The following is a 23,435-nucleotide window of genomic DNA, read 5'->3' on the forward strand; positions in this document are numbered from 1 at the left end:
CAGTGCGAAGGTTCAAAATTTTACTTTCTTATTTAGTAATTTTTAATAAAACTTTTTTCATGCTGAAAAGCACTTGTTTTGCATAAAACAATGATTTAATTGAGTTTTGCTTTGTTCTGGTAAATTCCTGCATGATCAGGCGTATTATGTCGCTCAAATTTCGTCAAAGTTTTGAAGCTGATAAATAAAAATGGCTTGATTAATGGTTGTTCTAAAAATATAGCTAAATCTAAATTTAGCACCTAAACAACTGAGTTACATGACTCACTACACGAAACTGATCATCGTAAGTTAAAATTTGAACGATTACAAATCTTTTCAACAATTGCTGGCTTTTTGCCGAACAGTAAAAAAACGATGCAGAAAACGATGCAGCAAATTTCAGTCTTCCTCCCCCAGATGTCGCTGACCAATATTCAGTATCGCATGACACATGTAGACATGCTAGCAGTATCACCTCCATCGGCCCGCAAATATCGGAGTGCACAATTCCCAGGACCTCATTGGCACGACTCTCCTTCTTCGGAAAAGGTATTATGATCCCTGTTTCTTACCCATACAGCAAGCTTCGCACGATTCAGCTTCTTCATCCGTGAAATGGATTCCGGATGCAAGACCACTTTTCAGCTGCCTCAGGCTGCTTATGTTGAGATGGCCCATCCTCCTTTGCCACGTTTTCTGGTCAGTTGAGGAAATTGCAACGGTTGCCATTTTCTTTCGCTCAGAAAATTGGACCACTTTGGACATCGTGCCCGCCGGTTGTTATACGCCTTCGTTGTGAAACAGAACCACGTGGCCGCGTCTCACAATTTGACTGGCGGATAGCAAATTGCTTGACATTCCTGGGATGAATCTTCTCCATGTACGAATATTGGGGGACAATCCGGTGTACAATTTGCTTCTAGTTTCACTGTTCCAGTCGATACGATGTTCATGTTGGCGTTGTCGGCTGCCTTCACCACGTCGCTGGCTGGTCGCACGTCACCTAGATCCTGGGTGAAATGTTCTGACCCACCAGAGTCAAAATACCAGCTGTCGCCGTTCACTCCGTCGTTGTTGGATAGCAATGTGCATAATGCCGAACTTTTCTTCGCACGATATTCCCTCACGACGTGACCGTACTTGTTGCAAAATTTGCACTTCGGTCTGCTGCTTGCTGGACTGCTGCTCTCCTCGCTTCCTTAACGTGGACGTAATTTTCGGGTTCCAGAAGAAGGATGATTTTAGCACGCGCCTTGTGATCCTTACCCGGATTCACCACTGGTCGGACACCGTCAGCATTTGGTTAGGGCTTCACCACCTCCCAGAGTTCTTCCTTCAGGAACGTTTCAACCGAAAACCTCCACGTTGCCCAGTTGCTTCGCCAAGCCAAACGCTCGATGTAGGCTCGATAAATTCTGGACCGGACCGGTGTTGCTTCCTCCTGCGGTGGCCATTCTTCTAAACTTGCTGGGACCATAACCTCTTAGTATTGACCGAAGAAAGTATAACTACTTGGTTTGATAGTTTACAAAGAATGAAACAATTTTTTGTGCTCCTGTTTTTATACTACTTAAGATCTATTAAACGTTTGCTATTATTTGAACAACACGCCTGCTGCTTCCGACAACAATTCTATTTTTTGTTTCTTCATGTGTTACATTTGTTTTCTTGTATGTTTTCTTTTTAACTTCCTTGGACTTACAAAATTTCCTTAACCTAGTTGAAGGCAGCGAGGTTCGTTCCCCGATCGTCTGATTACAAATCAAACACGCTAGCCATTAGGCTAAACGACCGTCCCTTATCATACTTAGTCATGTCACCCATTTTTCAACCAAAACCCCTTTGTTGGGGTTGTTTTCACCATCACCGTGGGCCGGGCATAAGAAGACAATAAAGAGCCTACTTTAGTCTCTTTAGAAGACATCATCCTGTATAGTTTATAGGTACGGATAGCAAATCAAGGCTTGCTGAACATTAAAAATTTGAAAGTGGAAATTTTGACGAGTGGTTTTTGTTTTTTTCTTCTGTTTAAAGCACGTGGAACCGGTACGAGGTATTTGGATGCAATAATGAGCCTACATTTAGATTGAAAAGTACAACTTGACTAGAACGGTGGTTTTTAAAGTGGTTGATTATCCCTGAAAAAAAAATTCAAGATGGTCCCTACTGCCTGCTAGCCTTTAGCAACCTACGATATTTTTGGAGTTACTCATAAAGAAAGAAAAATTGTTTAAATTCAGAGTTAAAAGTTGAAAGCTGCAATTTCAACGCTTTGATAGCCGTGTAGGAATTTAAACGGGGAATTCGACAATCCAACGTGAATTATCTGGAAAACTTAAAACAAATCTATTGTATTTACAAGAGAGTTTGTTGAATATGACTTTTTTCTTCAAATGTAGATTGTAGAATGAATGTGAAATGTATTCAGTCGAATACCTAACCATCATGATTGCTATGATTTGAACTAATTCGAATATTAGATTACTATGATTGCACGTGGTAACATTTCCTCCTGTTTAATCTTAGAATATAGATTTGATTGAAATATAGAAAGGATTCTTCGTGTTCGTTGAGGCCAATCCCTGGATGCAGGAATAAGAAACTCTGAAGATGAACCACAGTCATCAACAGCGTCATGGAAATCATCATCTTGCGGGGGGCTAGGAGATTCTGCTGCTACATAATTTGGAACAGGGCTGTTGATGGTTTCCTATTCGAACACGTCTACCAGTATAGTGAGAGAACTAGCATATTCGGGGTTCTCTTCAATCGGGGTTTGGCAAGGCTTGAATTGGTACATGAAAGTGGATCAGTTTCCGCCATTGATCCAGTAATACGATGTAAATGCCGTTTCTGATTGATTCGATGGTGGATCCGCGAAGCCACTTCCGCTCGTTGTTTGAGTGATGTTTCGCATACACCTTATCTCCCGGCTTGAACGACTTTGCACTGAGGTTGCACAGAATTTGGTTGCAAATCGATGTAAACTGATTGATGAGAACAGAGTTGAACAGCTGGATGATTCGGAAGCAGGAAATTCGTATATCGGTCGTTGTTTTTACAGGAATCGGATGATATCGGGATGTTTCGGGACTATCAATTAACGGAACAATTTAAATGGACAGAATAAATATTTAACAAACAAAATCCACTCAATTTTCAATGCCACGGTTCGGATAAGCCAGGAAATTCTCTGCTTGGTCAAAAACGGTTAGACACAAAACAAAGGACAACGCGCGTGTGTACTGATGGACGGTTTATTACAATCAATCTCGGTGCGCTATGGGATGCTGCAATGGAGTTTTGATTGTTGGTTCAGGGATCGCGGTGATCTTCAATAAGGATCTCAACCAGATTTTGCGCGAACAGTCGGGGACACCTACGTGTAAACTTCGCAGTAAAAGTCACACCTTTGCCGCATCTTCGAGCTTTGCACCCTCCTGGAGAAACAGGTGTTCACACTTTTGAAACCAGCGATCGACAATTTGTCCGTCCTCTGGATCATAGTGGAATTCCTGTATGTTGCATGCAAAAGATTCTAGAACCAACTCCGGCTTGGTCGTTTCCCGATTGGGAGTTTCTTGATTGTTGAAACTTTTGATTTGGGCCATCATCCGTCGGTTTTGGTTAGAATTTGCTGTGGAAATTTCCTCCATGGACCTTCTAGAAGATTCTTCTTCGTTGGACTTGAACATCTTTTTTAAAATCTCATCGCCAAATATTGTATTCACAAGAGAGTTTGTTGAATATGACTTTCATCTTCAAATGGTGATAACAGAATGAATGTGAAATCTTTTCAGTCGAATACCTAACAATCCTGTTTGCTATGATTTGACCGTATTCGAATACTGGATTTAGGCTATGATTACACGTGGTAGCAAAATCCAAAACATGAAACTTTTTAACTATTAACTCTGAAATTTTTAGTTTTATACAATACAATTTCATTGATCAATTCATAACTTTTGAGTTGATGACGGTCATCAATGGGTGCAATTATATAATCCAATTATGAGAAAACTTAAACCGTTTAGTACTGAGAATTCAAACAAATGATTTCTAAGGATCATTTCTAAGGAGGATATCGATCACTTTTCACGACAATTATTAGGAGAGTTGTGTCAAAGAACAGAAAAACACCTTTTTCATAACATTCTAAAATGGGTGATGATTGAATATACCATTCTACGGTGAGATCATTCATCTTGAAAAGTTGGGTCATCTTCAAAAGGGGTCATTTGCACATGTTTACAAACTTAATGTTCTGGATTTTCATTAGATAACATTTAAAAAACTTTGTTATCATTTGAGGAGAAGAAAAATAAGGCCAAATCTATCAAACTGAAAACGAATCGATAATATGAATTCAGATTTAGATTTCAGATTGAGATATCAAATTTCAGAGTCAGATTTCAAATTCAGTTCCAGATTTCAGATGTTACATTCGGATTTAAGATTAAGATTTTACACACTTTTTGTTTTTTTTTTCGAAAGTTTGCAAATTTCAATGTTTGGCTTGTGAAGAGTAAATGTGAAACAGCCCGAATGAATTTAAGCGAAAAAAATGCGAAAGTCAAATACAAAAAGAGGAACAACTAAGCGATCAGGCGGAAGTGTGAGTGGAGTTTTGTTTAAATGTTCATTTGAAAGAATCATATTGAGCAGAGAAGAATGGACATTTTTTCTCAATAACATTCAATTAGAAGGGGTTTAATTTCGAGTGTTTTTTGTATAATTTATTTTTATTTATAAAAAAATATGTATAAACCGTCCTTGGCGTTGTTGTTACATCATCGTTACCGTTAGCTCACAAAATAATAATATATATTTACAACTCCATTAGAGGGGGTTAAATGACGCGACAAAGTTTTTTTTTAAAGAAAATACGGCACCTTTGAAATATGAACTTCATAAACGAACTGCTAAAATAGAAAGTTGTTAACAAACAAAAAAAAATTACCGAAACTTTTCTTTTATCTTGTTGCTTTATGTTTTGTGTACTTTATTCTTCGAAATCTTTCTCTTTTTCAGTTGTATAAATTAATATAAAATTCTCTTATTTACGACTAGATTAACAAAATAATAGATCAAATACAGCGAAAAAAGGTCCAAAACGAAGAAAAAAAAGTGAATTGAGTTCTTTTCCGAAAAGTACTAAAAAAGTAAAAAAAAAAAGAAAAACTACGCACACTTGCGTTTTCTAAACTATAACTCTAGAGCGCAAAAACGTAACATTTTCCCTTTTGTTTCCGTGCATATGTCAAGATTTTTTTTTTTTAGTTTTGAATTTTCTTCCTTATCTGTGTTTTTATCTGTCATTTTCCCTATCATTAAGTAGCACTTGAGTAATCCGATCGTGGGTGATCGTCAAGTTGCAGGCACTGGCTCTCTCCCTTTTTGTGAAGCTGGATGTCGCCCATTTATATTTACAGGGTTTTTTTTTCGCTAAACCTAGAGGCTTGACTTAACCGCTAAAACTTAACCCTTAACTGCTAGTACCTACTATACTAGATGTGTCTTCCATTGTTTACTTAGTGTTTAAGTCTTGTTCATCATATCTTCTCCCCAGTCAATCCATCGATTGTACCGCGCTTTAATCGTTAATGAGATCGAGAATGCTTATACTGTTTAAGATCATTTCTTCGACGTGTTACATATATGTATGGCTCCTTTTGTCTTTGATTGAAATTCATTGATTGGCGGCTTTCCATATCGATATTCACTTAAGAGCTAATCTCCTTGTTTGTAAGAATTGTTTTAACCTAACTCGGCGGTGGTCTTCTACTTAATCTTTGGCCTTTTTGTAGTTTTGTTTTTTTTGTGTGTATTTTTTTTCAACTCCTACCGATTTGTTCTTGGTTTTCATCTGCTGATCGATTGGCATTTCTATTTTCGGAACCCCCGAAAAGAGACGAATATAATCAAGCATTATCTGATAAGTATAAATAAATAATTTAACATTTTTTTCCTCTTTCTTTGAAGGTAGATTTTCGTATAAACATTATACTAAATAAGTTTTTTCTCGCTTAGACGCTGCGAGAAGTGCAGAGAGGCTGATTGTTTTGTAAAACTGAAAACAGTTTTAGAGCATTCCTAGAAACTTTAAGTAAGATCAACGTTGCCCCAAGAGGGAAAGAAAAGGAAAATAAGAGATGTATAAGCATTTTTTTTTTTCTATAAACTAATTTTCGCACCATATTTGTCAAAGTAGTCAATAACGAATGAAAAGGGTTGTTTTTAGTTTTTTTTTTTCGATTTTCCGAACGAAATTAACTACATTTTTTAACGAAACGTAAAGAATTCTTTTAGTATATGTACACAAGAAAAAGGTGTAGAATATTCTGAATTCCGATAGGAGGAGGTTTCGCGCCACTTGGTTTAACAGCCCGCATCGCATCGATCGCCACGTGTCGCACTGTCTATGGCCAGCAAAATCAGTGCCCTCATTCTGGACCAACGCGCTCAACCAAAAGTACAAAGTTGTCCGAGGAAGGTTAAACCAAAATGACGAATAGCGCCTGCATTTCCTCTAATTATATGTTTGTAAATTTGCCGTTGCATCAATTTTCGAAACACTTTCTCCTTAAATGGCTACATGGCATGCTTTGTTGATTGGGTAAGTTTTTTTTTCTTCGGTAAACTACTTTTTTTTTCTCTCTCGTTGGCGAAAAACAAACAAGATGGCTGTCCATGCACATAACCTTAACAGCGTACAGAATTGTGAGTGAATCTCTAAATAGAGGATAAAGGCAATTTCAACAGTTCTTAGAATCAGACAAAGGCAATAAAAATACTCAACAGCAACCCCCCTGGGAAATAAGAAGCAACAACGAAACCCCCACTGGTTAGAAGAAGCGTTAGGCGTTTTTCCGTTCCACGCCGCTTAGAAGTATATGAACTGCACATCGGTCGGGGTTTCCGGTTGCTGTTGCTGGGGTTGACTGCTGGACGAGGAGCCGGCGAGCTTTTGGGGTGCCTGCTGGTACTGATCTTTACAGCTTCCGGCGGCCGTGGCTGCGGCCTGCATCTGTTGCTGTGTCTGCTGCACCTGCTTGTCGGCGATTTCCTTGGCCACGATCTCCTCGATGATCTTGACGATGAAGTCGATCTTGGCGAGGTCGTGCGCCGTTAGTCGGCACAGATCGTACCCGACGGCCATCTTGGTGGACACGTTCAGGCCTCGGGAGGCGGACGCAATACAGGCCGTCGCCAGCAGGGATGGTTCCAGCTGCATGAAGATGGTTTCTGCAAAGAGGGAGAAAACGAACAAAAGACGTTAGTTTGAGGATCGAGTAAAAAAAAAGTGCAAACAAGTTCCTTGCGGAAGAAAATCAATTTCGCACTATTGTCACCAAAAATGTAATTTTTTTTTCGGGCCTAAGTTTTTTTTTCCATGCGGTGACACAATTCATCGCTTCAACGGAAGTGAAAGAAATGTAATTATTGCGTTTTTTTTTCTCCTTAGAGCAAGAAAAAGTACCAGAAGAGAGAAAAAAAACGCTCAGGTACCAACACTGATTAATGAGAACGAATCTTTTGCAAGCAAGACCGATGATTGTGAATTTCCGGACTTCCTTTCTTCCGATTTTTGTTTACCTCATATGCGCGTAAAGATTAAGGACAACATCCGTGACCGATTGTGTACCTTTGGGTGGTGGAAAGCTGGGAAGAAACAACGCACAGGGAAAAAAAAATCAATATAAATCTTCCCAACAGCATCTCAGCAGCAAGCGGAAAAAAGGAAACGGCAATCAAGGAGGAGGAGTGCCATAAAAAAAGCTCAGCAGCAGTGCGGCAGTGGAACATAATTTTTCTATTCAAATAAAAATTTGGGAAAAGAAACGATTGTTTATGGTTCTTCCGGTCAAACTTTGGTCGTAAGGATAATGCAACAAGTTTACAATCGAGACTCGCTATAACAATAAAGTTTGGAAGAAAAACAGTATAAAACAAATCGGACCAAATGAGTCCCGTTTGTTGTTGGCTCCCGGATGGGACAACCTTTTTTTTCGGGAGAAAATTCCAAAACAAAAATTACTTCAAAAATGAGTCCTGTCCGTCCCCGGCGTTGTTGTTTGTTTAGAAATTGCGGGATGAAGGAATCGTATCGGATTGCTGCTAGCGGTGGCGGTGTCGGTGAAAGATTAGATTTATGGTCGCGTTTTATGGATGGACCGACCGGTCGCGTTCGGGATGCTTTTGCACAAATCTAATTTGACGTCGTTGCCGCCAGGCTGTTTTTTCGGTGGTCGGTCGAAAAGAAATTCGATCGCTCCGCCGAGCTCCACTCCCAACCACGCTCGATCGGGTTACCCGACTCAAGTTTTAGGGACTCGACTCACGTTCGGTTGAACCTCCGTTACGGATTGGAGACGAAAAATTTGTTATCATATTAGCCAAAAGTCAGACTGAACAATAAAAAAAACAACCAACGGAAACACGTGTCAAACGATTTTTGTTTTTGGTTTCGTTTGAAGAAAATCAGCGCCCACTGAGTTTGCGTTTGCCAGGAATGAAACGCGTTGACAGCGCGCGCTGCTGAAAACAAAACGTCAAAGTAACCTCGTTTATTTTGGGCGCCAGGTGCAGTTGCAAACCGCGTGATCTGCGAATGGTTGATGATCGTCTTAAAATTTAAAGGTCCAGCAAAGGAAACAGCAGGCAAGCTGCGAATTTAGTTTTTTAAGCATTATGCACAAAAAAAAACAACAACGAAAAATCAGACAAAGAAATGGACAGATGAAAAAAAAACCGCCAAACTTTTGGCGAGAGCATATCACATGGCGCGCAACCCGTTTTCTTCCAATGGTGGTCAGTGTTTATAAACAATTCCGAGAAAAGCGTTGCACCTTGCTTGCTTTCTTAAATGCGCTCTCAAAACCGGGCACAACTACCAGCAGCGTCAAAGCCCGGGGAATGAAACCGATCGTCGATCGTCATCCGTTGAGTACGGAGAGTTGAAGGTGTAGGTACGCATCTCGCTTCGCGATGATGATGGTTGGTTAGTTTGGTTGGACGTTTTCATTTCCTTTCGTGAACAAGCGGCGCGGCCTGAGACTTTCAAGGATCTCTTGGAACTGAGAACAAAACAAAGAAGGGAAAAAAAGCGTTTACAGATGCGATCGTCGTCGTTTTCGACTGATCCGGCGCGCAAAGCACCTGTCGATTGGTGGTCCGTCGACTTTATTACCCTGTGAAATGCAATGCAGCAACGAGAGACCTCTCTGACTGGGCTGAATGCAACCTGGTGTTTTGTTTTGTTTTGTAGAGCGACGACTCGAATTCGACAGGAAGCTGTTTTAAAATTCTGCGAGTCGGGTTCTGTTGGCCGTAAAAATTGCACCTTTTGTCTGGCTTATCTTTAGAAAAAGAAAACCTTGCAAAATTAAAGGTCTCGGTTTGCGGAATGAATGTTAGAACGGTTAGAACTAGAGAGAGACCTCTTTCTAAACCTTTAAATGCTTTCCGGCGAAGGGATATTTAAATTTTTCCCTGAAACCCTTTGTAGGATCGATGTGATTGTCTTCATCCATCCCCGAGCAATGGTTTTCAGGGTGGTTGGGCGATTCTCCGTTGAGTGATTATCTGCATCAGAAGAAAATAATGTATGCGGCACGATCGCATTAAGTTAAGGGATGATTCCGGCATATGGTGTTACCGTTGCTGTATTTTTTTTCGTATCGCTCCATAAAAGTTGGCAGATGAGGAAGCTCGGATGACACCGAGGCTTCCTTCCATAATTACAGTTTGAATTTATAAAATGTATAACAATTTCTTTGATCCGCCAGAGTGCACACGGAATAAAAAATAAACCGAAAGACGACGACGGTGTCATTTGCACTTTCAAATGGAAAAATACCCTTAGGAACCTCCTCTTCCTTCCTGATGTCGTTCTTCCTTAAGGGGACTTTGACAAAAGCTGACGGCGGCGGCGGCGGCGGAGTGATGCATTTTACATCGCTCAAGAAATGTCGAGTTACCTACAACAACGTAAAATTGCCGGGTGCCTAGTTGGTGTGTCGCAGCAATGGGTCTATCGCTTTGTTCCGATCATCGACGGCTGCTAGCTGCTTTCTTATTAGGAAACCCGGGGGTAGGTAGGAGTTTTTCCAGCTCGATAAATTTTATTGAATAGCCCTACACTACATGTGTACAGGACGACGACGATCCAAGGAGGAGAATCCAACGGTTGCACCACCTGGCCATGTCTGGAAGGTACCTCAACGACGACAAAGTTGGGTAAGAAAATGCCAATGGGGTGGTTTGAAACAGGAACGAAAAAAATAAGCTAACAGATCCTTCGATTTCAGTTGACGAAGGTCCGCACCCGAGGTCCCCGGGAGGGAGGAGAATTCTTATCAAACACTTACTCCATACGAATGCAATAAGAAAAGGCTCCGGTTGGAAAAAAACACACACACCCCTACCTGGGGAGGATTTCTCGTGTTGCAGGAAAAAGGTGGTGGCGAGCCGAGCGTACATCTGCCGGTTTCGATTGGTTCCCGTCGATAATCGACGGGAGCGTCTCGACGGCCACCAGCGGGACTCCTCGATTGTTTGCGTTTTTGTGATCATATTTGCCAGAGATCAACGAAAAAACTTTGGAAACTTGTTGAACGAACCGCAGCCACTCACTTTTTACTATTGAAAACTAAACAACAATAACAAAACACGTGGAGATGACGTTTGACGGAAAATTAGACCAAGGTTCATCCATCGAGGTGACGTAGTCTAAATTCATAATTTTCAGATAATTTCGGCAAAAATGTAACGGAAAAATTCTCAACCGGAACCAAACGCCAAATAAGAAAAAGGGGATGAAAAGATTTAAATCACTTTCTTTAATCGGAAGGAAAGAAGAAAGGAAGGGTCTTCGTTGCGACATACTCACAACTTTTCGGAAAGGTTAATCCGAGCTGTTTTTGTTCTTCTAAGAAAATAAAGGCTGCCAAGCAACCGGAACCAAACCGAACCGAGCGAAGAAGGGGATGCTGCCTATTTTAGGAGGAAACATTTTAGGCAAAAATTGCCAATATTTGCAGTTACGACGCTTTTGGAAGATTGCAATCACCAACGAGATGCAAGGGTTATTTATTTATTGCAAGTCATAACCCATGCTAATAACGGAAAATGGGTTCCCGATTTGAATATCAATAAATTCGGGCACAAACAGCCTCCGGGCCCAGATTGCCCGTGTCGAATGAGATCGAGGAGTTTGGTCGGGTGAGAAAATTATAATATTTACAAATATTGCTATTGGCAAGATTCGTGATGCTGGGTCGGATTTTACAGCAGCAACCCCTTGCTTCGATTCGATTTTGAGACGAGACGAAACGAAACGAGTCCTTGAGAAAATCTCCGGGATTAACACACTCTCTGTGACCGGGGCAACTAACTGGTTCAAGGATGCCTGCCACGACGATTGGAATTCTGGAGTAACTTACTTAGTGCCGCCGCATGTGCCAAACGAACTAACTAACAGCAGAACTAACCGTCGCAATTAGCATAAACATAAAAGAAAACCGTGTGTGTGTGCCGTTATTTTTCTTCGGAAATTGTTTACTTCTGCCGGTTTTGTTACAAGGCACATGGAGAACCTAAAGCAAAACTGAAAAAGAAACAAAGACGACCCCGACCGATGCATTCCGATGATGGACGCCATATGCTGGCCAGAACTTGGTCCTGCTTTGTTTCCTTAAAAACGAAAAATTATGCAAACAACAAATTTGTAAACAAAACGCTCGCTGTCGAAAGTCCTGCGCCGCCGAGGATAATCTTTCTCGCTGAGCGCATTGCTCCACAAGGGTCCTGTCTAATTTGAGCAGGACGACGCTCTTTCCCAGATCAGAAGGGGGATAATGAGGAAAGTCTGACACGGACGAAGTCCACTCCTAATTATGTGCATACAAAAGCAAATGGAAAACTGACGAAGACCATCACCAAAGTCTTTTGGACGAGTTTTTTTTCGCTGTCAGGTGCAACTGATGCGCGTTCTTAATTTTGAGCACCCGGGCACGTGCTTCGTCTTTCGATGATGCTCCATCAAAGTCTGTAAATTATCGAAGTAGGCCCGCGTTCGAAGGTGAGTGTAATAAAAGTCGAGTCCGAGTCATTAGAGAGAACGAAAGGTGCAACACATCATATTGGATCGCAAGCTGCAGGCAGCGACGCACGCGACTACTGCGATGTTGAATCCATTTGTTTTATTCGGATGCTATCACAATTGGCGTTGGGGAAGTTTCGCGAAATGCTCACCTGTAATTTTGAACGGCAAATAAATACTTGAAGTTAAGTCAATGAAACACGGAAGAAAAAAAGCTGTGCAGATTTTCCCCCGATTGTCGTAAGACGTTGACTTTCCCGGAGAAATCAAAAGTAGGACCCCTTGCTTGTGCTTCAGCGAGTGTGTGTCCCCGGATCCTTTTGATGATGTATTTGCTTTTGCCAGACGTCGTGTTTCGGTGGGTCGGTTCAATTATGATCCGATTTTCAGATTTTGAAAAACTTCTTCCAACGACAAACGGGACGCAGCACTCACTAGAGAGACTGAGAAGGGGACTTGGTTCCCTACCTTCAATCGGGCCAGGTGTGATTTCGTTCCCTTGATTCTAGCTAGACAAGCTAACCGTCTTTGCAGGAAATCTCCTCCTTACTTCGGGACGGCCGCTTTCGATAGATTTCCTTAACAGAGACGCAGAGGGACTCGGAAGGACTTTTTTTTGCTATCAATCCTCCTAAATAATCGTTAAAAGAGATAGTTTCATGTAGGTTTTTTGCCCAACGATAATGATGATACTGCTTCTTTAGTACCCGTTTTTTTTAAATCGTAATCTAAAGTCCTTTGGTAGTTTACGCATTTTTTACGAGTAAGGAGCGAGCGGTCGTAAAACGAAGATTCAGACACTATTAGTTTCGATTTCGCTTATCATCATCCTAGGGAACTGTTTTTTTCTCTCTGTTTGATTTTGATCAACCATCAAATAAACCAAGACAAGGGAGACTCGAAGAAAGCTCGTAAAGTGATGCACCGATCCGAAAAAGATTTGATAGGTTTTTTTCCGAAAATAAAAATCCTAGAAAGTCGTAAACTTTACCAAAATTGTTGGGTATACTCGATCGGTTCCCACCCCAATTTTGACAGAAGAAAACTGCTGCACCTTTGCAACAACTCGAACTATTGCGCTCGAGTGCGTGCGAATGCGAGTTGCACGCACAAAGCAGGCTTGGGGGATTAGAGCCAGACAATTGCAACTCAAACTGAAGTAGAAGAAGGGAATCAAAAAATGGCAAATGATGAAGTGGTTGGTTGTCTCTAATTAATTTCGTTTAACGTGCTTTTTCTGTTTATTTTCAGAAGAAGGGAGCAAACGGGTTTCCCGACTGCGAAAATCCCGGCGAGATTTATTAATTGAAGAAACCCGTTAGTTGGGTGCAGTCTGGCTGTCCCGGATCAAGAAGCTAAAAAAAAAACGGAAAAGGGTGACAACCACCACCAAGGTAAGGGGTTGACAAACATTCTTTCTCCCGGTTGGTTTTCCTCCGATTTTTATTACTCCCAAAACAAGGTGTATCGGAGTAATTAATTTATTGATCCGACGTGCGGTGTCCCGCTGCAACGCTGTAAATCTTCCGAGCTTTCGAGCGGCTGTCAGCGAAACAATAGACGAAGCTGGCTGCAAAATTTTGCCACCATCTTTGAGAGTCGTAACTGTCACTTCCAATGAGAGCGGTGGGTTTTCCTTTCAAGAAGAGATTTCAGACAGACAAACAGTTGTAAAACGGGGGGTAAGTCGGTAGCCTTAGACAAGTTTTGCACAACACAATAGGCAATGAGCATGCAAAATTTTTCAAGAACTGGTTTTTTTTCAGTGCTCTTTTATTCGGTAAGGATCAATGAACCGTCTGCTGGGTCTTGGTCGTCGCCGGTGGCCAAGAAGAAGATTCGAACAAAACAATCGGATCGGAAGGGGTTTTCAGCTGCCACCGAAGAGGGAGAAGCTCCTGCCGGGATCTCCCCTGAACACTGGCAGTGATTCGGGTAAGAAATTTAGCGTGAAGGTTTTCGGCGCAGGAAAGAATCGCAGCAAATGATTTAGGTTTCCCTACGACTGTGTCTGTGACTGTACGCAAAAAAATTGAACGCAACTGTCTTGAGGCGTAAAGATCCTTCTTCTTCGAAGAATCCGAACGACCACGAAGAGAAGCGAAGAAGGTGCAGAGAAGCTTCGTCTGGAGACCAAGGACAACAACGGAAAGCAACAACGACAACCAAGACCAGGTGAAGGCAGATGTTTGCCTTTTTCCTGTTTTGGATTTTCTTCGCTCTGCGACGACGCGACAAGAAGATTTCGCATTGTGTGCACCCCTATCGGTTACTCAAACTGAGTCGTCCTCGCTTATCAGGTAGAAGACCGATGATTAAGAAGATGGGGGTCCGCCACCCGCTTATCTTCGAAGAACGAAGAGACGCGTTCCAAAACAACCCAACAAGAACATGTTTATTTACTTAAAGACGCAACCATCCATCGGAATGTCAACAAGAAAAAAGGTATGACACCTTCATCGAAATGCTACCCGGGGGCTAGCCACTCAACGAAAGGTGTCAAACTGCACCTGGACCCCTCGTTGCTGGTCGATTACTCGCACATGCTCCTGGCTGTTGTTGTTGAGTATCATATTTTATAGATTATATTCAAGCTCACCCTTCTTCGAGTGGTGCGGGTGCATACTCGCCTCATAAAGAACGCGCAACAATGGACGCAGACGGACAAAATCATCCAATCAGAAAGTAGCCACCCAATGCACATGTCGCGTGCTAGCTAGCTTCTGCGCACAATCGGCAACCCCTCGACCCCTGACAGACTGACTGGACGGACACTCATTCAACAAGTGTTTTTCTCCGTGTACGTGGTGACTTGAATTCGCGTGAGGGTGAAACCGGAAATTAACATAAATTTCCTTACTTTTCGACTTGCAGCAACAACGCTCAACAGATCAAGGTGTCGCGATAGGGCCCAAGTGAAATTACACCCGCCTAACAAATGTCAATTAAGATGACGTGCAGGACTGAAACTGAAAACACAGAAAAAACGGTTTCCTTCTCCCGTCGTTTCCTTAATGGAAACAAATTACCCGATCCCCGATAGTAGGAAAAGTTAAGCACAAGTGAAAAAGCCAACCGAAGCTTAGATCGATCCCCGGAAATGGACAACAGTTGCGGATAGCTAGCTAGCAACCTAGCTCGCGGTTTCTACACCTGCTTCTCACAGAAGGGTGTTCGAAACAGTCATCGGAAAAAACCAAAAACTAGAATACTTTTAATTATCACCGGCGGCGCGGTCCTCTCTTGGATCCTTTCAGGAGCAACCTGTTAACCCGGGAGGCAGCAGCAGGATATTCTAACAGGATCACCTTGCTTTTTTTGGTTGGGAGGAAGAGGTCCCTTTCAATAAAAAAAAAAAAAAGAACGCACCACTCAAATTCGAATCCGAGTGAGGGCAGATGTTTGATATCGAAACAACTCGAAAACCAAAATTTCAAGTTGGAACATGTAAAAATAAGCTTTTTTTCTTCTGCTGCTGTGGGTTTCGAATGCAGCAGGAAAACAAAACGATGGCAGATGTTTTGCGTTGCCGTTGTCCGATGGGAGAGTCCTTCGTCTTGCTGGAAGTGCCAAGGACCTGTTGTTTTGTTTTGGAAAACGAGATTCCCATCCATCGCGTTTTTACAAGAGGACTGTACTTCCCGCAAGAGTCCAAAACTTCTGTTTGGAAAGAAATGCGAAACCTCTTCACTCGCCAGAAGGAATGATTTTTTTTCTGCTCTGCGCGCATCTTTTGGTGGTGGGAATCAAGTTTTCTTCTCACGCACCCGCAAAATGGTCAGTCAGCAACAAACAGGAAACGACCGGGTCCAAGATTTATCTTGTTGGATCGTTCCGTTGGGTTAATTTTTTCTTTGTTTTGTTATCATATTTGCCAAAAATCAGGGAAAATGTGTGTGTCTTACCATGGGAATCCGCTGCGAAACACCCACTCACCGTTTGAGGAGATGCCAAAACACGATTGGAAACAAAAACAACAACTCAGACTCTGGAGAGAAGGAAAACAACAAACCGATTGCTGCGATCGAATTTCCAGTGAATCGTGACAATTTTTAGTCCGAAGTGCTCGAAGTAGGGTTGCATACTCGGAAAACTTTTACAAAAAACTTAAAAGAAAGGGGTGCTCCGAATTTTCTTTTCATTTCTGAATTAGGTTTTTTTTTCAGGGTCACCACCACTTCAGGTTCGCAAAAATGGATCCTTTTAAATTCGTTCGTCGCGTCGCCGTCGTCGTCGTGTACCGGAAAGGGGTTGAAGGTTTTTCGTTATATTTTTTTCGCTCGCTTGATCCTAGAGAATGGGTTCTCGTTCGCGCGACAATGCCAATTGTGTTGCTGCTCGCGATGAAGTAGTTTTCCATCCAGCAGCGAATATTCCGGACCAAAAAGCAGCAAAGGGGGAAGAATTTTTAAATGCCCCGCGTGCCTTTACACCTTGTCGTCTTCTACCGGTCGCGGGCTCGCTGATGTGAAGGAATGGAACGTTACACAGTTGCACACCGAGATGGGTTCCCTCGAATTTTTGTATGCCGAGTCGTTTGCCGCCAATCGAGAATCGATCGATGTTTTATCGTTGAGCAAACAGAGCGCGAAAAAGGTTGTTAACGAAAAAGTCAGGCACACGTTTTATCTGACCATTCGGACTTAAACTTTACAAAAAAAAAAACTGATAATAAAATTCTAATGATTTCGGACAAAAACGAGGAAGAAGGTACCGCAAAATTATTCAAGGGTCGTCCGAATCAGTCTATAGGCGAAAATAACCTCGATCAATGTGTGTAGATTTCTATCGAGAATTGATGATTTAATTATGACACCACACCTGGAATCCATCGGATGGAAGATAGACACCCCTATTAGGTCGTGCTGTCTTTAGAAAAAAAAAAACCCTGTAAGAAAAGACACAGGATCGTAAAATTTCCGCCTGTAACAAAAGTAACCAACAATAGTGTGGCGCGATCAACCGACGACAGACAGATGTCGTCGTCTTCGCAATCAAACCGGAGGTCCTGACCTTAATTAACGCGCAACGCGTTCGCAAAGTTGGACAAATTTGACAGATGTGTAGGGTCCTTCGTTTAGGTTTTTGGTGACAGTTGTACGTTGGGCGATCAGTAAGAAAAGATAAGAATCAAACTGTGGGAACTTACCGGTACTGCAGACATGGATCAGGGTGTGTGCGTGTTCGCGTAGCCGCGAATCGTTGTGGCCCCAGTTGACGCGTTCCAGGATCTGATCGACGTAGTCAAAAGCCGTTACCGCGGTGATGTTCCACTCGAGTTTGCTGATCATCAGTAGCTCCCAGCTCTGGACACGGAGAAAAAAATAGGGGTGGAAAAATCGAAAAATTAATAACAATAATTGTGGAGGAGAACGCGGAAAAGAACGGAACGGATAAAGGATAATAATGAGATTCATAGAGGGCGCGTGGCACATTTCAGAGGTGTTGTTGGCTTAAAAATGCGCATAAATTTGCCACTCGGCTGATCGTGTAATGTGGCGCCTGCGCCTACTTGGATCTTAATCTTAATGCTGAAGCCACGCGACCAACGGTCGATTTCTCACCCTGCGATGGCGACCGTTAAAACATCCCCCCTTAATTCGGTTCTTCAAAAATCGAGATCAATTGCCTTCCGGGTTAGGTTCCGCAATTGTGGGAATTGTTCCAACTGACTGACTGACTGGGAAAAAGGGTCCTCCTCGCTTCGTACGGATGCGATTAATTTGTGACCAACCGCAAAATTACGTCATTATTGTGCGAATGCATCTTCGGGCTTTTGTTGTTGACGACGTTTGCTGATGTCCTGTCGTTAAAGTTGAGGTTAGACCCGTCTCAAATCTTCCCGAAATGATTAATATCTTCTCCCTGTCAGTGTCCCGTGACGTCGACCGAAACTCGCATAAACGTCTTTGAAGGTTTGCAGAACACCGAACAGCCGAAGATTTCGGTTACGATCTGTTTGCTTTATATCTTGACCTGGGGTTTCTCTCGGCTTCCCTTCATTTATTATTCATGGGCTGACGGAACAATTTCATCCCTTAAATCCTCTCGATTGCTTCCCGGATGTTAATTTGTATAAAATTGCAATCAACGTTTCGGGATGCGTTTTTACCTTCCGAGATCAACCTAGAACGGTTGAGAAAGTTGAAACATGAGCATCATTTTTCAGGACACTCGGTTAGGATTTTTTTCATCTAAATTTCGTTCGGTGGGAACGAACTATCATTTCTCATCTTTGGATTGTTCATACTTCCTCTTTTTATTTTTCATCTTGATGCCAATGCAATCCCATCCATTTTAGAAAAAAAAGATTGGTTCAGATAAAATTTTATACCTGTCAAAGGAGAGGAGTCCAACAACAAATCCGTTGAAAGCGATATATTTTAATGATGATCTACCCGCGCCGAGTGCCGAGGGTCCCGAAAAGTGATTTTGCACAAAGTAGTTCAACGCCAGCCAGTTCGAACATATTCGAAGCACGAAATTTAAAAATGGAGTGCGTTCGTTGATTGACCGCACTCAAAAAAAAAAAAAAAAACACAGCCATATCTAAGTAGGCGCTAAAACCGTTCGAACGAGAGACCTTAAAAATATTTTAACGCCGCAATCGTCGCCGCCGCCGCCTGCTTTGATTGATGATCGCCCGACGTTTTCTCACCGATTTTATTGGCGGCTCCTCCGTTAGGACAGGACTTTTGTCCGGGGACAGGGTCAGAAATTGAGAAATTTTACGGATGCGAGAACAAAAAAGCATTGGCCTTTTTTTTTTCGTCGTTGTTCCTTCTCATGGTGTTGAACTTTGATAATTTTGAATAAAAGCGAATCTTCTGGGAACTCGTAAAGAGGTTCAAGGTCCTCCTGGTCCTGGCGGTACCTACACGATCGAGGAGGTCTTTCTCCTACGACACCGATCTCTGGTGTGGAAATATTTTGAAAGCTCGCAACGCAAGTCTCTCGCATTTTAAAGGTCCTTTGCTGCTTTCGCTCCGGGATGCCTTTATTTTATTACCGATATCTGAGGTGTATACGCAAAAACCGACAATAACCGGACCCGAAAAATGGTCACTGGAGAAGTGAGTGGTCCCAGAGACGAGTGGAAAAAATACATAAAATATAAACGATTGAATAACGAAAACGTGTGAAAAAGTTGTTCACTCAGTTTTTCAGGATCACCGTCGTCGGTCGTTGATGCTTGTGTCTTCTCCCGAACGAATTCCCTGGAAATCGAGAATGGAATTTTTCGGGTTTTTTTTGCTAGCTCTTCTGGTTCCACTTTGTTTTGTGTGAGTATTTTCATTCTTAAAAATAAAATCAGAACTCAAAAGTGCACCGAAGAAGAAAAACAACATTTTTTCGATTCATTGCTCCTCGTTTGGTTTGGTTTCGGTCTCATCTCGCCGAGTTTGGGAGGTGGACTTTAAAAATTTTGCGGGCCACCTTTCTGTGCAGCGATCGAGCGAATTCCAAACCAAAAACAGGATCGCCAGGATCGAGTTTCACGACCTTTGTGTGTGACCAGCCAGATCTCGGACCTGCGGAAAACCAAACCTAACCGAACCAGAAAAAAAAACTTATTAGAGACAATATCGCGCCGTTGCGCTACCTCTTCGTGATGATGGGGGTCAATTGTCTCTTGACTGGGTTGTTGGGACGCGTTCACAGAACACACATTTTGGTCCCGCGCGCTCGCTGTTTTGATGCGGTGCAAAAGCGCGGTTAATTGGGCTTGATTGATATCGAGTTTCGGGTTCTCTCGCTCAGAAGGGGAACCGGTTTGTTTCGGCCTGATGGATTAGGCGCTGATGCTGATCGATTTTCTCAAAGTGGCGGTAGCCCGCAAATGAAGTCATTTTTGTGGGAAACTAGGGAAGCTTGCCAATATTATACTTTTGTGCCCACCCGCGCCGCGCATTCGACCTGTCAGTTTGCGAAATTGACAAGCGCCGGCCACCGAATGCGGGTGGCGACTCTCCTGATGAGAAAATCCTCGGCGTTCCCGAAAACACCAAAATTTTGGAAATAAAAATTTACCTTCCAAAACACCCAATCTTAGCGATAATTATTTCCTTCCGTGTTCTTGTTGTGGTCGGGTGGAAACAATAGGAGGAAGCGTTTGGTTTTTGTGGTTTTTACTGACGGAATCCTCTCCTCTTCACTTGACAGGTTACCGGAAGTGTGTTTTGCCACTGGAGTGCGTTCAAGGGGAGATCCCCCTTTTTTGAATTCTCCAGAAGCGAGGAGCAATGACAAACATGCTTTTCCGAGTGTGCTTCTTAAGAAGCGACACCACTCAACCAGGCGGCGTACGGTCGAAGAGATAAGTAGTAAATTAGTCCTATCAAGACGGGATCGTTGTTTGGTGAAAGGGAACGCCGTTGATTTCGTCAGATTGTCGAAGTACAACAAAAACCTGAGAGGGTTACACGCTTCCGTGCGTTTCCTTTTCTTTCGAGAAGAACTCATAGAAAAAAAAAACGAACGCAGGAAAGACTGGATCAAGTTCAAGCTCGCGAACCTTTTTTTTTGGGTTTGCGCTGATCTATTATTGTCATACGCAGTGAGTGACACTTAGCTCCACCCCCTCTCAATGCGTAAAATACCAAAACACAAAAAAAATCTCAACAAAAGATGATCTTGAACTTACCCGGATCTGGTCGGGCGAGACGGCATGATCGGTGTACGCACTCAGCACATCGACCGTGAGCGGATGGCACTGGCGGATCTTGGAGGCCAGCAGCAGGGCGCAGCATCCGAGCAGTTGCAGGTGGTAGCGATCGATCGGGCAGGCGCACAGAAACCGATCGAAGAAGTTGACGGCCAGCGGGAAGGTTTGTTCCTCGCACTTCTGCTCGTCGCATACCTGTTTGTACGAAAAACATATTGAGATTCGATGAGTACCTTGTTCACTCGAAACTCCAATGATCATCAACCCCCCCTCCGTCAAACCCTGAACGCATGGTCTCAACAACTCACCTCCAACATCCAGGTCGTAACGATCTTGCGCATGTTCGGTTTGATATCCTGCTGAACCGAGGCGAAGTAGTTACAGGGTGGAATCGTCAACCGTTCCAGGCTGATCATGTTCTGAATGACCCGAGCATCCGCGATCATGGTCGGATCGGGTTCGGCAAACTGCTGATCGACCTCCTCGTAGATGATCTCCTTACACACCAAATCCATATTGTTTGCCATCATCGTGCTTATTGTTTGTTCCGTTAGTTCTTCGCACACACCACAAAACTCTATTGATCAACAATGCACACAACTTCGTGATCTACCGTTATCAACTCCGCAGTTCAAGATCTTCTTCGTATCTTCGTCTTTCTGCGATCACCACAATGTGTTTCCAACACGCTGTTCAGTCCTCCAAAAATATCCACACTAGGTCCCACAACCTTCCCAATAATCAGACAAATTTCCAAGAAATCCTTCAAAGGCTCCGCATTAGTTTAGTCCCTTTTAAACACTTTTTGCCCCTTATGCAATCATCACTTCTTCAAGATAGTCCGGCTCACCGAAACGCAACGATCTTCCAAGGAGTAGATATCTTCTTCCATGCACCACAAAAAAAAATCTTGTTCAAACACTCAACCGGTGTGTTCCCGAGAAACAGATCCGCAAAACTTTCTACACAGGTAAGTTACTAATATATCCTTTAAAAGTGTTGTGCCTTCAACAAACTACTTTTGCTTTTTGAACCGAGAATAGTCACACACGTCTGATCTAGTTGCTGTCCGAGAGACTTCTGACCGTTTCGAGTCCTGGCTGGATTCGTTTTGATATCATCCGAAGTAACCAAACTAAGCGCAAGGGACCGGCTGATCTCGTCGTCGTCGTCGAGAAACACCTTTCTACCAACACCAATGCAGATGGAGTTTGAAAACCAGCTCGAAGAACAGCCGGCCTGGTCCTCCTCTTCGAGAAGAACGATAACGAATTAGGAGGCCAAAAAGGAGTCATAATTATTGCGAGCTTTTTCTCCTTTCCGTGCGCTGCGCACACAGAAATCCAAGAAGGCCGGGTCCCTCCGGTGAGTGCCGGCTTTTTTCATTATTTTTTTTTTGCCGAACCAAATCATATGATCAAAGCAACCACGTGTATTGGCTCGTTCGTTGAATTTCTGCCCTGGTACCGGAATGTGCTCTCGACTCTCGTGTATGCGTGTTTAGATTTATACATGGGAGAGAAGGAGCAAAAGTTTGTTTACTTTCTCTCGGCATCCCAATGATGGTTAAAGCTTTTGCGTTAAAGGCAGAAGGGGGAAAGGGAAAGCTAAAAGTTGGCCAGCCTTCACAAACTCCGACCGGGTGAGGGAGAGAGCAATGAGAGTGAGGGTCCTCGCAAACATTATAAGCTCCTTTGGCGAACGAAAGCATGAATGAAATGGGCACAGTTGAAATTTTTTTTTCTTTTGTTGGTAAATTCAAATTTTTCAAAACTGTTGATTTTGTTATCTATTTACGTCATGTAATACTTTCGTCATTATTTTGAATTTTTTCTCTTTTTTCCCAATTAAGTCATTTTTGTAATTAATTTTGTTTTGGTATCTATATTTGCTCATTCCTGTAATTTTTGTAAACTTTTTTTTCTTTTTGCAATTTTTGTAATATTTTTAGGTTTTGTTTTTGTTTCTGAATTTTTGTCATTTTCATCATTATAATTTTTTTTTCATTTTCGGAACTTTCAAAGTTCTTTGACATTTTTGTCATTTTTACAATTTTTGCACAGTATTAATTTCTGTCATTTTGTCATTTGCATCGTTTTGTCGTTTTGTTATTGTTATCATTTTATTAATTTAGTGAATATTGTTATTGCATGATTTTTATTTTTTTTATGTTAATCATCCATATCATTGTTGTCATTTTTATCGTTCTTATGATTTTTGTTAGTTTCGTTACTTTTATCATTTTTAGGTTTTGTTTAGGTTGGTTGGTTTTTTGGTTTGATAGAATTTTTTGTCATTTTTTTTTTCATTTCTGTCATTATATGCAATTTTTGTCAATTTTGTCATTTTTGGAATTTTGTCATTTCCGTCATTTTTTGTCATTTTTTCTTCAATTTTGCCATTTTTGCCGAGTTTGAAGTTTGGAAGGATTTGTCATTTTCGAAATTTTTGTCAATACAGTCATATCTGCCAATTTTGCCAATATTGTCTAAGGTTGCCAGAAATTTTCCAGCACATATCCGCACCAGACGAATCCGGGCAATTTAATCTAAAAACCTGGCTAAATTCGTGCATTTGATCTGGAATCGGTCGACCAAAAATCTGTTGCAAATTTGGTCAAATCCCAAAAAATACTCAACAAAAATAAAAAAAAAAATTGGAAAGTTTTTCAGCAAAATTTAACAA

At 42.1% G+C, this 23,435-nt stretch overlaps 1 protein-coding gene across 1 annotated transcript; it reads right to left on the minus strand.

Moving 5' to 3' along the window:
* Positions 1-4,703: 4,703 nt before the first annotated feature.
* On the minus strand, positions 4,704-21,877 carry LOC129748737 (G1/S-specific cyclin-D2-like). The gene is made up of 4 exons (XM_055743434.1): positions 21,059-21,877; positions 20,730-20,945; positions 17,235-17,391; positions 4,704-7,227 (listed from the first exon to the last, which is right to left on the minus strand). The coding sequence occupies exons 1-4, from the start codon at positions 21,278-21,280 to the stop codon at positions 6,866-6,868; spliced, it is 957 nt and encodes a 318-aa protein (XP_055599409.1). The 5' UTR covers positions 21,281-21,877; the 3' UTR covers positions 4,704-6,865.
* Positions 21,878-23,435: the final 1,558 nt, after the last annotated feature.

This window comes from Uranotaenia lowii, chromosome 2 (assembly GCF_029784155.1).
Source record: "Uranotaenia lowii strain MFRU-FL chromosome 2, ASM2978415v1, whole genome shotgun sequence".
Lineage (NCBI taxonomy): Eukaryota > Metazoa > Arthropoda > Insecta > Diptera > Culicidae > Uranotaenia > Uranotaenia lowii.

Coding starts and splice junctions, on each gene's coding strand:
- LOC129748737 (XM_055743434.1), bottom strand. CDS start 21,280: ATGATGGCAAACAATATGGATTTGGTGTGTAAGGAGATCATCTACGAG. Junction 20,946..21,058: donor TTACGACCTGGATGTTGGAG/GTGAGTTGTTGA, acceptor TCGTACAAACAG/GTATGCGACGAGCAGAAGTG. Junction 17,392..20,729: donor TCTCGCCCGACCAGATCCGG/GTAAGTTCAAGA, acceptor CTCCGTGTCCAG/AGCTGGGAGCTACTGATGAT.